Consider the following 13,379-nt stretch of genomic DNA (forward strand, 5'->3'; position numbering starts at 1 on the left):
TAAAGTGGGGAAAGGGACCTCCTGTCCCGCGCGAAGGTCCTAGACTGCGTGGAGGAGGGGACGCCCAGGTCTCTGGGAGAACCCGGAAGTCCCCAGAAATGAGGAGGAGATCTGGGGAGCCCGAACTGGGCTATCCAGGAGTTGCCAAACCCACGACTGTAGTTGACAGCTCAAGAGAGAGCGGAGGGCGGGGCTTCCAGTGAGGGGCGGAGTCCGTAGACGGGGCGTGGTCTTCCAAGAAGGGGCGGAGCTCAGGAGATTAGGGCTAAACTTCGCCGCAAGGGGCGGAGTCTAGGATGGGCGGGGCTCTCCTGGAGGTGGGGTCAACTGGGTGGGGCATCGGGGCAGGGGGTGGAGCGTGGAGGTTCGCACTTGTCCCCCTCCTTCGGCCGCGGGTGTCCCCGTGACGAGGCAGCGCGGAGCCGCCACGGGCCGGGCCCATCCCGCCGCAGTGGCCCTAGGGCCGAGCAGGGGCGAGGCGCGGAGGGAGCAGAACCTAGAGGAGCCCGGAGCTCCGCCAGGTGAGGCCGTTGGGGCGGAGGGGGCGGGGGCTGCGCCGGGCCGGCCCTGGCGGGCGTGGGGGGCGTGTTTGCGTGTCTGTGGGTGGCAGGGGGAGTGGGTCCGAGGGCTGGCGCCTGTGGCTGTTTGGGCACTCGCGCCTACTGTCGCGGGGCCAGGGTGGGCTCTGCACCCGTCCTGGCACTGCTCGCGGGGCTTGGGGTGTGCGGGACTGTGCGTGCACGCGCGTGTTTGTGTAGAGGGGCCGCCGGGTGTGTATCTGCGTATGCGCTGGGCCGTCATTGTGCCTGCCCCGGGCGCGGGGCGTGGGCCTCCCCCCACCCCGGCTTAGTCCCTCCTGCGTGGGGATGTTTTCCAAACAGGCTTTCTGCGGAGATGGGCTCTGCTGCAGCCGGAGCTGGAGGGGGGAGCGCCGCCCCCACAGGCCTCCAGAGACCTGGGCAACCCGGGGACTGCAGACAGACACCTGAGGGAGGAAGAGGGCGCGCACCCGGGAGGGGTCCAGAAGCCTGCCTGCAGGCCGAGCCAAAGATGGGGAGACTGAGGCAGATGGATAAGGAGGTGGAGGTGGCCAGACAGGCAGAGATGGGAAAGGTAGGAAGAGAGACAGTGGAAAAGACAGAGGCGGGGAGGACGGAGAGTCATTGAGAAAAGAGACAGATAGACAGAGGCCAGACCTGTAAAGTGGCAGAGAGATTAAAGACAGATTCCAAGAACCTGACAGAATGGTTGCTTAGAGGTCCTGGGGCTGAGAACTAAACCCAGGAACTGAGTCTAAGATGAGTAAGGGCCTCCAAATCCTGGCTTGCCCCTCTTTCAAGAACCTCCCAGATTGGGGTCCTAGCCAAAAAGAAGCCTTTGGCCACCCCAAATTGGTTCATCCTTCTAGCCCCACCACATTTTCTGATCCTCTGTGCAGCTTTCCCCTCTTGGTTCCATCCCACCTATCAACTTCCTTCCCTGGTATCCCAGCAACCCAGGGCAGTTTAGGAGAGGCAGAGGTGAAGTGGTTGCCATAGCAACAGAGGCGGTGAAAGGTCATTCTGGCCTTAGCCTAGGTGGCCCTGCAGCAGGCCAGAGCTGGCATCAATGCAGGCTGGGATGGGAGGCTACAAAATTATTTTTTTCTTTCCCCATTTTGCCCAGAATGGTGCTGGAAGGAAACCCTGAAGTAGGGTCCCCCCGAACCTCAGACCTCCAGCACCCTGGGAACCAGGGCTCTTGTGTCCTCTCTTCTGGTGAAGATGCACAGCCAGGCGAGGAGCCCATCAAGTATGGAGAACTCATTGTCCTGGGGTAAGCGTCCCTGGTCCAGGTGGGGCAGGGTACCAGGCACTCCCAGGGCAACCAAACCAAGGGCCCGAGTTCTCCCCACCTATGACCTTCTGCTATTTGTCCCTCATCACATTCCCAGATGAGAGAGAGCATTGACCAAATCCACCTTAATTCATAATTGTTATTTTATCTTCTCAGTTTTCATAAATTACTGAGACAACTCTTTCCTGCCCACCTAAGTTTCTGATCAGAAAAAAAGTAACACCACTGCCTTTCATAATGCACCTAATATGTGTGCCTAGTTTGGGGTGAAGAACTCTTGTTCTCCATCAAAACTGCTTGGTTCAAATTCTGCCTCTACAAGTTGTTTAACTTCCCTGTGCCTTCGTTTTCCCCCTTTACAAATAGGGATGATGATAATACTTCAGAGGGTTGTTGGAAGGAAGGAATGAAGTGATTTCTATAAAGCACATAGAACAGTACCTGGCACGGACCAAGTGTTCTGGGAGGCAGGCCTGTGCCAAGCCCTTTCATGGACATTATTTCATTTCAATCTTCACAAAGATGCTGTGAGGAAGGAGGTGAGGAAACCGAGGCTCAGAGAGGGGAAGTGACTGGTCCAAGGGCACACAGCTGGTAAGTGGCAGGGCTGGGATTTGGACCCAGGTCTTTCTTACTCTAGGTCTAGTGTAATTTCACTAAAACCACAGTGGATCTTCATGCTACAGATAAGAAAACTGGGGCCAGGAGAGAGGAAGCGATGTGTGTTGGTGACTGGGTAAACCTCATCTCTTCCTGGTCTCTGCCTGACCAGGATCCCTGCAACACCCACTTTGCTCTTCCCCCAGGCACACATCCCTCTTCTTCCTCCATCCATACCTCCTTTTGACCTTTCTCTCTGCCATTCTTCTCTGAAGAAAACAAGATTTTTTTAGGTGACAGGAGGGGAGATAGTGAGGCAGACTCCCACACGCTCCCTGACAGGGATCCACCTGACAACTCCGTCTGGAGTTGATGCTCAAGTACTGAGCTATTTTTAGCACCTGAGGCTGATGCGCTCTGACCAACTGAGCTATCCTCAGCGCCCAGGGCCACACTGGAACCAATCGAGCCTTTGGCTGTGGGAGGGATAGAGGGAGGGTGAGAGAAACAGATGGTCACTTCTCCTGTGTGCCCTGACCAGGAATCAAATCCAGAACATCCATATGCCAGACCCACACTCTATCTACTGAGCCACCAGCTAGGGCTAGAAAATATCTAAGAAGCTATGTTGTTATGATGATGATTTTGTAGAAATAACAATGGCTACTGTTATTGACATGTCTATGCCATGTGCTTAAAGAAAACAACTAACATTTATTAAGGGCTTGCTGTATATATGCCAAACTCTGTGCCAAGCATTTTTATTTTATTTTTTTATTTTTATTTTTTGTATTTTTCTGAAGCTGGAAACGGGGAGAGACAGTCAGACAGACTCCCGCATGCACCCGACCAGGATCCACCCGGCACGCCCACAAGGGGCGAAGCTCTGCCCACCAGGGGGCGATGCTCTGCCCCTCCTGGGCGTCGCTCTGCCGCGACCAGAGCCACTCTAGCGCCTGGGGCAGAGGCCAAGGAGCCATCCCCAGCGCCCGGGACATCTTTGCTCCAATGGAGCCTTGGCTGCGGGAGGGGAAGAGAGAGACAGAGAGGAAGGAGGGGGGGGTGGAGAAGCAAATGGATGCTTCTCCTATGTGCCCTGGCCGGGAACCGAACCCGGGTCCCCCGCACACCAGGCCGAAGCTCTACCGCTGAGCCAACCGGCCAGGGCCCAAGCATTTTTAAATGCTTTATTTTGTTTAGTTCTCACAATGAACTCATGAGGTAAGTCATGATAAATTAACCCCATTTTACAGAGGTTGTGTGATAAATGGAAAAGCCAGGATTTCAGCCAGGCCCTTCTGGTCCCCAGCCTGTGTCCTGAACTACCCCACCCCCATACATGGAAAGAGCTTACAGGGACAAGAGTGATGCCCCTCTCAGGGATACTTGCATTAGAACAGCAGCTGCTTGGTGTCCCAAAGACAGGGCTGGCCTTGCAAATGAGGGTAAGGCCACTGATGGGGAACAGCATAGACCTAAGGTCAGGCCCTCTAGATAGCTGATGGTTCTCTGCAGAGCAGTGAAGTCCACACTGGTTGTACAGCAGAGCTACCTGGAAAGGGCATTGAAAGTACCCAGTGATAGGCCCATCCCAATCCTATAAAATTAGAATCTCCATGGTTGGGGCCAGGGAATTTGTATTTTCAAAGGCTCACCAGAAGACTCTGATTCAGGCAGTCCTTAGCTGTGTTTGACAGTTCTTCATCTCCGTTGCTCCCACTGCTTACAGAATAAAGTCCAGACCCCTCAGCCTGGTTTTGGGGGTCCTTTCCACCCAACATCCTCTCTGATTGCACTTTACCATGTCCTGATTTCACCTTACTCTGCTAGCCTCAGGGCCTTTGCTCAGGGTGAGCCCTCCCTCTAAAAGGGATTCTTCAAGGGAGGTGGAAGTCAGACAGACCCAAGTTCAAATCTAGACTTTTTCACTTACTAGCCTGGGACCTATGGCAAGTCATTTTTACCTCCCTCCCTGAGCCTCAATTTTCCTCCTTTGTAAAATGGGAAGAAAGATACTTGCCTGGCAGAACACTGCACAGATTTCATTAGGTAATTAATAATGTGAAGCACCAGGAACAAAGGAGTTTCCAGTATCTGGCAGCAACCAAGGCTGTGACTCACCCATCTTTCCTTCTACATCATTCCCTCTGGATAAGAGCTGAAAGGAAGGTAGAAAGTTGACATGGATGGATACATGGACATTGTGGCATCATGGGTCAATTTTTTTTTCTTTAATTCTGGTTTCCAGTAGTATTTGTGTTGTAATAAATGTCAGCTGCTAAAGGTGACTCCTTTCCCATTCTTTTTTTTTTAATTTATTTATTTTTTACAGAGACAGAGAATGAGTCTGAGAGAGGGACAGACAGACAGGAATGGAGAGAGATGGAATGGAGAGAGATGAGAAGCATCAATCATTAGTTTTTCATTGCGTATTGCAACACCTTAGTTGTTCATTGATTGCTTTCTCATATGTGCCTTGACCGTGGGCCTTCAGCAGACCGAGTAACCCCCTGCTGGAGCCAGCGACCTTGGGCTCAAGCTGGTGGGATTTTTTTGCTCAAACCAAGTGAGCCCGTGCTCAAGCTGGAGACATCGGGGTCTCGAACCTGGGTCCTCTGCATCCCAGTCCAACGCTCTATCCACTACGCCACCGCCTGGTCAGGCTCCTTTCCCATTCTTTAAGGCCAGTATTGGTGCTCCCTCTTCTAGAAGCCCAATCCTGGGACCAGAATTCCCTGCTCCTGCCTCTGGTTCTGTAGTGCACTTGACTTGTGCCTGGGCCATGGCAGGTGGTGCCCAGGTTCCTTAAAAAGCTGAAGAACCCACCACCACCACCACTAGGGCACAGAACTGACCTGTGGTACATCACCTATGCCACTCCAGCACCCAGCACCTGGCTGGACATGGCTCAGGGGTCCAGGAAACACTAGTTAATTAAATGAAAGGCCTTTGGAATACATGCTGACCCCAGCCAGCTCCCAAAGGCACTGACACAGTAGGGTTTTCTGGTTTGGGGCGGTTCTAGGGCTTGTTTATCAAGGTAGGATCTGTGCAGAAGTTGGTAGTTCCTCCTAGTCTCGAAAGGGCTCACATTTTCTCTTTCTCTCTACAACCTTTTCTTTTTAACTTCCTGTATCCACAGCTATAATGGGTGTCTGTCAAGTGGGGACAAGGGCCGCCGGCGGAGTCGCCTGGCACTGAGCCGCCGGCCACACGCCAATGGAGTGAAGCCAGATGTGATGCACCATATCTCCACGCCACTCGTCTCCAAGGCAAGCAGCTTGTCCCTGCAGACCTGGGTGCTGGTCCTGCCTGCCTGAGCCCCGAGGGAGCCAGCTCTGTGTCTTCACTCGCTCCGATGGGGCTGCCAGAGAAACGGTGCTGATGGGAGAGCCCCGGCGGTGTGCAGCCCTCTACAGTTTGTAAAGCATTTCCTTGACCACTAGACCCTGCCCTTGGGTGGGAATGATCAGTGTCATTTTCAGAGGCAGCCGGGGCTGAGAGAGGGGATGTGATGTTCATACAGCCAGGGCAAAGGAAAAGCCTTGGGGTTAGAACTGGGGCTCCGCTCTTTCCAGCTCGGTGGCTTTAGGCCAGTTTCTTCTCCTTGAGCTGCAGTTCCCTCAGCTGTAAAGTGGGGGTGATGACCAAGCTTCCTCACTGAGGTGGCTGGAGGGAGCAAATAGGGTCACCTGTGTGATGTGCCGGCTGCACCCCCTCTGCACAGGGTAGAACCGTCCGCCTCCCCCAGGAGTGGCCACCAGCCTCAGGCCCCAGCTTCTAGCTCAAAGGCCCACACTTCTTGTGGCCGCATGCCCTGGGAAGTAAATTCCCCTTTCTCCTCTCCAGGCTCTGAGTAACCGGGGCCAGCACAGCATCTCCTACACACTGTCCCGGAGCCACTCGGTCATAGTCGAGTACACACATGACAGTGACACAGACATGTTCCAGGTATGCTCGGGCCCCTCCGCAGGCCTCCTGGCCACCAGCCTCCATGCTCGGCTCTACAGGCTTGCCAGGCTGAGGCTGGAGGACCGAAGGCCACAGGGAAGGTGCTTTGGGAGCCCTTAGTGCAGTCAACTACTCTTCAGGTCAGGTAGCAGGACATCCCAGCGAGAGCTGTTGACTTCCCAGAGTCACCCAGCAAGTAGTAACTGTATCAAGATTCAAACCCAAGACTAGACTCCCCAGCTATGGGGGGACATACAGCTGAGGGGTTCAGAGTGCACCCCTCAGTGAGAGTCACACTGCCTGGGTTCAGATCCCAGCTCATTGCTTACTAGCTGGATGACTGTGGGCAAGAGTCACCTAACCTCTCCAGGCCTTGCGGGGCCCAGAATAGTACTCATGCGTGGAATTGTTGGGAGGATTAACTAAGATGTTGCACAGAAAATGCTTGGCACGGTGCCTGGCATAGAGTAAACACTTACTAGAAATTTACGATTTGCTGCTACTCTGTGAGCACTCCCAGACCATGGGGTATCACCCTTTCACTGTTCAATCAGCAAGTTTACTAGATTGTATTGAGTGGGGTGCTCCCGGACCTTTGGGAGAGATGAAGAAGAAGCCCCAGACCTTGTCAATTGGGCTTGGAGCCCCCCCCCCCAGGACTGGAGATGTTTGGTGACTACACTCAGAACAGCTGCCAGGTCCCCCGGTGTGGGAAGCCCGTGGGACTGACCTGTCCACGCAGCATCCCTGTGCTTGCCCTCCCCTTCCTCACAGATTGGCCGCTCCACAGAGAACATGATTGACTTTGTGGTAACAGACACGTCCCCCGGAGGAGGGGCGGCTGAGGGGCCCTCTGCCCAGAGCACCATCTCCCGCTATGCCTGTCGCATCCTGTGTGACCGCCGGCCACCCTATACTGCCCGCATTTATGCCGCTGGCTTTGATGCCTCCAGCAACATCTTCCTTGGAGTGAGTGAGCCCCCAGGCAGGGACCTGCGCTTCATCTGAGAGTGAGCTGAGGGGTAGGCTGGGGTGGGGCAGCATCCTGGGTGGTGGACCAGCTTACAGTAACCATAAATAACTATGACCTGTGCAGGAAGTAACACCTACTTGACAAAAGAGCAAAAGTAAGGTTCAGAGAGGTCAGATGGTGTACAAGGCCAGGCAGCACCAGTTTTAGTCTTCTCCGAGCCACCTCTGACCTCGAGGGTAAAGGATCAGGATCGGCATCCCTGGCTCATGATCTGCTGGGGGCCAGTTGGGGGTGTGGTCTGATCCCACATGTGGTCCCAGGAGCGGGCAGCCAAATGGCGGACCCCCGACGGCCTGATGGACGGCTTAACCACCAATGGGGTCCTGGTGATGCACCCAGCAGGCGGCTTCTCTGAGGACTCAGCCCCAGGTGTCTGGCGGGAGATCTCAGTCTGTGGGAACGTCTATACTCTGAGGGACAGTCGTTCAGCACAGCAGCGTGGGAAGCTGGTAGGTGGTCTTCCCCATCCCCACCTCCCCACCCCACCCAGTTATCCTTCTGAGGACCTCCAAATATGCCCATCTCCCTGGCCAAGCTAGGAGATGATCTCCATTCCTCCAGCACAAGGGAGCCCCAGCAGGCTCTGCTGGGGGCATGTGCCACTTGCTGCACAGAGGGGACCAGACTAGCATCCTCAGTATCACCCCTATTGCAGGTCCATGGGTGATAGAAGTGGAGCACGCACAAACACATTATTCAGTACCAAATGACTTAAGGTGCCGGCAGCTTAAAAAATCACACCTTATTATGAGGGTGACACTTGGCTCATGTGTGAGCAGTTTATAGCCTAAAGTGTTGACAGTTTGTAACGTGACTGTCACATTCTGACTGGTTTAGCTTTATTATCCTCTCTCAGTGGGAAAGGGCCTGTGGAGGAGTTCTGACACAGGTGACAGTGAACGCTCCACATAGTACAGACCAGAGAACTAATGTTAGGAACTGTGAGAGGGTCCTAGACAGAGGTAGGAGCTTGCCTAAGGTCATGCGGCTAGGTTCCCCTAGTGGGCAGTGCAGAGCTCTACGTGGGTATGACCATGTCAGGAAAGGAGATGCAGAACCTCAAGGGGACTGACCAGCGGTAGCTCAGTGGATAGGCACTGACCTGTGACGGTGAGGTCCCATCCCAGGTTTAAAACCCCAAGGTCATTAACTTATTGAATATGGGCTCATCTGGCTCACCAGCTTGAGCACAGGGTTGCCGGCTTGAGCATGGGATCATCGAAATGATCCCATGGTCACTGGTTTGAGAGCCCAAAGGTCACGAGTAAGGGGTCGCTGGCTCGGCTGGATTTCCCCATCAAGGCATGCATGAGAAGCAATCAATGAACAACTAAGTACCGCAACTACAAGTTGATGCTTCCCATCTCTCTCCCTTCCTCTCTCTCCCTCTCAAACAAACAAACAACTGCAAGGAAAAGCATAGTTTATCTTTCCAGAGTATCAGTCCTACTGGGAGACTTGGGGAAGCATTATTTTAAAGAATTATGCACGTGCATGTTCCACTAGCATACATTAAGCTCCAGGCACATTCCAAGTTTACATTGATTGATTCATGAGAACCACTTGACATACAGGAAAGTGGAATCCATCTGGAGGGTAAGGAAATTAAGACACAGAGGGTGAGTTACTCAGCCAGGGACAAATTTAGTAAATGGTGAGGCCAGAATTCACACCCAGGCAGTCTAACTTTAGAGTCCGTGCTTTAACCACAACCCTTGAGACAGCTGCTTTGGGCTCAGTCGCCAGTGTTTTGGACAGAAGAGTTTCCTGCCTCTGTCTTTAGGGAAGAGCCTGGGAAAACATTTTAGAAAAACGCCGTTTGGGTCCAGACCTTCTGATTTGACAGATGAGGTGACCAAGGCCCTTGCTTTGCTGAGAGTAAGGGACCCTCTGTGCCTGGGAGCACCTGCCTGCCCTCCCATGTGGCTTCTTGGTGCTCCCCCCTCTGCCCCAACCTTCCCCTTCTCTGTCCCAGTGCTCTGTTCTGTCCCAGGCACACCCCCTCTGCCCCAGGCTGCCCTGGTGCAGAGGACCCTCTCCAGGGGGGTTTAGTGGGATGGACGAGTGACCAGGCTGGGGAGATGGCCCTCTGATGGTTGGGGTTTGGGGGTCTCTGGGGCAATAAGGCCCTTCTACTCCCCCTGGCAGGTGGAAAATGAGTCCAACGTGCTACAGGATGGTTCCCTCATCGACCTGTGCGGGGCCACGCTGCTGTGGCGCACACCGGCGGGGCTGCTGCGGGCCCCCACGCTGAAGCAGCTGGAAGCCCAGCGGCAGGAGGCGAATGCAGCCCGGCCCCAGTGCCCTGTGGGCCTCAGCACCCTGGCCTTTCCCAGTCCAGCCCGCGGCCGCACGGCACCTGACAAGCAGCAGCCCTGGGTCTACGTTCGTTGTGGCCATGTCCACGGCTACCATGGCTGGGGCTGTCGGCGAGAGCGGGGCCCCCAGGAGCGCGAGTGTCCTCTCTGCCGGCTCGTGGGGCCCTATGTGCCCCTGTGGCTCGGCCAGGAGGCTGGCCTCTGCCTGGACCCTGGGCCGCCCAGCCATGCCTTTGCGCCCTGTGGCCACGTCTGCTCTGAGAAGACTGCCCGCTACTGGGCCCAGACACCACTGCCCCATGGCACCCACGCCTTCCATGCTGCCTGCCCCTTTTGTGGAGCCTGGCTCACCGGCGAGCATGGCTGCGTCCGCCTCATCTTCCAGGGGCCGCTGGACTAGGCTCCCCAAGGCCCTGTGCTGCTGCGCCTGCCTGCCCACCCAGGTCCCCGCCTCCTGCAGCCTAGAGGGAGCTCTGCATGTGGGATTCCACCTGCTGGTGCATAGCCACACCAGATGGACGCATTGGATGGGCTGTGCCCCTCCCCTTTTAACTCTGGTCCCCAAAGGTGTCCCTGAGACCCCTGACCCAGTCAGAACAATGGAGTCCTCAGTACCAGCTCTGTCCTGGCCTGACAGAGGGAAGCCCCCCCCATGCCCTTGCCCTCCTGGTGTGTCCTACATCAGGCCGCCTACACTGTGCCCCTGGGGGAGTGAAGGGGCCCTGTGCCCCTGACCCTCAGTTTAGGCTGGCTGTACCCTGAGCCTGCCAACCCAGTTTCAGCTACTTACCCTGCTGCTGCCCTGGGGTCCTCTATAAACCCTGCTGCTCAGCTGCCCTCACCAATCCCAAGTGTCCCGCATGTGTGCAATGCCTCCAGCCCCTGAGTGAGTCACAGGTGGGTGGCAGGCTGGGACTGGCATCTGCTGATACCTACTGTGGGCTAGATTCCATGCCAAGTGGGTTCTGGGGACACGGAGACGATCAGACCTGGTTCCCTGCCTGGTGTAGTTCATAATCCAGTGGACGGCAGATCAAATCACCGAATGACAGCGTGGCTTCCTATGTGCCCGGATCAGAGAATTGCCAGGGGCAATGGCACAGCTCTCTGGTGGGTGGAAGGTGAGGGAGGGTTCACAGAGGAAGTGGCATAGGAGCTCAGCTTCATCAGCTGCGTGGGGTCCCCTACAGGAAGGAGGTTGCGCTGTAGGCAGCAGGGGGCGGAGCCCAGGCTCCATGGTAAGTAAGCAGGGATCTGAGTGGGGTTCAGAGAGGCTGGAGCAGGGGCTGCAAGCGGGCAGGGAGGAGCCTGGGGCGAGTCTGGGGCTGTGCTGACAGGGAAGATGCTGCACGGAGGATTCAGAACTTGACTTGTGGACAGTCAGGAGGCGAGGGAGGAGAGAAGACTCGTGGTTCTAGAGTGTTGGCTGTGATACAAGGGCTACCATTCCCGAAAACCCACTGCATGCCCCGAACTGTGCTAATGATAACAATAACTACATTCATTGGGCACTCACCAAGCATGGGCTCTGCTTCTCGGAGGGTTGGTTATTTAATCCTCACAGGAACCCAGGGAGGGGGCTGTTACCATTTCTGTTTGTGGGGAGATTAAGGCACACGCTCCAAGTCCCTGTGCTGGAAAGTGGCCAAGCCAGATTCACATCCACGCTGCCTGCCTGGCCTCAGAGCCTGCCCTCTTCTCCATTACACCATGCTGCTCTCCTTGGACTGGGGGGAGGAGCTGGGAGTGGGCCCAGGTAAGGGGAGCAGCATAGGCACAGGTGCAGCAGGAAATATGTTTGGTGACCAATGAGCCAGGTGTGGAAGGGGCAGAAAAGAGGGGTGGGGACTGGGGGCTTTGGTTGCCATGGAGGCCAAGTCTGCATTGGTTCCCTATTCATCTTGACTAAGTGCCACTTCTCCTTGAGAGCCAAGGCAAGCTTGGGTGCAGCTCTGGTTGCCCCAAAACCATTTCTGGGAGAGAGAGCGAGGAAGACAGGTAGACAGGGTTTTGGAGTCATGATCTGAAGAAGAAGCTCTGAATGGGCATCGTCCTCAGTGGAAGGCTGCTGCCTCCAGGAGTACAGATTCCTAGGAGAAGGACCTGCCCAAGGCCACACAGCCAGTTGGGGTCACAGAGATCAGAGCTGGGCTGTTGAGAGGACAGAGAGCAGCTGTGAGTGGCAAGAGGGTGCTGTGATCAGTCTTGCTTCCAGAGCCTCACATGGCCAGAGTGGGCAGCCCCACTGGGATGCTGGGTTATGGGAGCATGGCGACTCCTATACAAGCACACAGGGAGAGAGAGGGAGAACACTAGGAGCCCAACTCTGTCTGGTGGTTTTCTCTCCTGACCCAGTAGGGAACCAGACAGGAACATGCCAGTCCCATTTCTAGCAGGGAAGCTCAGACTCTGGAAGAGAGATGGGCAAAGGGCATAGGCGCAACCCCAGGGAGAATTCGGAAGTGGTGGCAGAAGGAAGGGGTCAAGGCAGCCCTGGTTTTGGCCCAGCTCTGCCCCTTTCTGGCTCTTGTTTCCTCAGCTGTTATGTGGAATAAAAGTCCCATCACCAGGTGGTTGTGAATTATGGAGGGCACCAGAAACACAGCCCCCACTTCACTCCCATGAAAAGGGACAAGGCTGGAACAGTCATGGCTCCAGTGAGTGGACTGCTCTGGGTATGTGAGTGCTGAGACAGGTGGAGAGAACTGTGGTGGAAAGTCTGAGAAAGGCTAAATATCCTGGGTAGCCTTAGGGAAATCGATAAGCCTCAGTTTCCCCATCTCCCCATCTGTAAACTAGGTCAAATGATAGCCTCTCTCAGGATTTTTGCAAGAAGGAAATGAGCTTCTCCGTGTCTAGCTGCTAGAATAGGACCTCAGTAAAGCTCAGACTGGCTGTGAACATAAAAATGCAGCTTTGTTGGGGCTCCCGGGAGTACTGGGATCTTTTGCTGGCCTGAGCTACCCACTGGTGGCAGCGGACAGCACTACCTCCTTTACCTGTGTACATTTCAACTTCACCCACATCCAGAAAGATTTTATACTCAGAGACAATGAAAATTGAGGCACAAGAAAGAAGAGGGGTGATGTTTCTAAGGACACAGATCAATTAATTGAATTCCTCCTATACTGATAATCATCATCAGAGCTAAGTGTTGTGCCAAGCAGAGCTTGGGCACCTTTGTTAATGAGCAGCTGGCACTCATGGTGGGCAGATGATGCTCTCCGGCTAGACACAGGTGTGGCAAAGGCTGGCAAGGAAGGGGAGCAGATTTTAGGTATCCCCTTCTTCCCACATCCCTTGCTGCACAACACTAGGGGGCGGCACTGCACGGCCAACACTTCATTCAAGCTGACATCCCTCAGAGTGGAAGCAATTATTTCTCTGCTGAGAAAGCCAAGACTCAGAGAAGTCAAGTGACCCACCCTGACTCCGCCCCTATTCTGACCCGGGACCCGCACATAACTCCTCACCAGGCCCAGGCTGGACCTCAGGCACTTTCACACGCTGCTCCTCCTCCAGGCCAGCCTCCAGTGAGGCCATCCAGATATGCAAGGACGGGTCTCTGGCCCAGCTCTGCCCTGGGCAGCCTTTCTGGGTCGCAGGTGCTTTCTCATCCATCAGGCAACCGACAAGCACCA

At 55.1% G+C, this 13,379-nt stretch overlaps 1 protein-coding gene across 2 annotated transcripts; it reads left to right on the plus strand.

Annotated features, from left to right (window-relative positions):
- Positions 1-416: 416 nt before the first annotated feature.
- On the plus strand, positions 417-11,550 carry PELI3 (pellino E3 ubiquitin protein ligase family member 3). Of its 2 annotated transcripts, XM_066254068.1 has the most exons (8): positions 417-521; positions 1,666-1,815; positions 2,359-2,430; positions 5,579-5,708; positions 6,286-6,387; positions 7,162-7,356; positions 7,681-7,869; positions 9,569-11,550. In XM_066254068.1, exons 2-8 carry the CDS (start codon positions 1,667-1,669, stop codon positions 10,136-10,138), a joined length of 1,407 nt encoding a protein of 468 aa, XP_066110165.1. In that variant the 5' UTR covers positions 417-521; position 1,666; the 3' UTR covers positions 10,139-11,550. The 2 variants fall into 2 exon arrangements, with proteins under 2 accessions (XP_066110165.1, XP_066110166.1); XM_066254069.1 differs by lacking the exon at positions 2,359-2,430.
- Positions 11,551-13,379: the final 1,829 nt, after the last annotated feature.

The sequence above is a fragment of the Saccopteryx bilineata genome, chromosome 1 (assembly GCF_036850765.1).
Source record: "Saccopteryx bilineata isolate mSacBil1 chromosome 1, mSacBil1_pri_phased_curated, whole genome shotgun sequence".
Lineage (NCBI taxonomy): Eukaryota > Metazoa > Chordata > Mammalia > Chiroptera > Emballonuridae > Saccopteryx > Saccopteryx bilineata.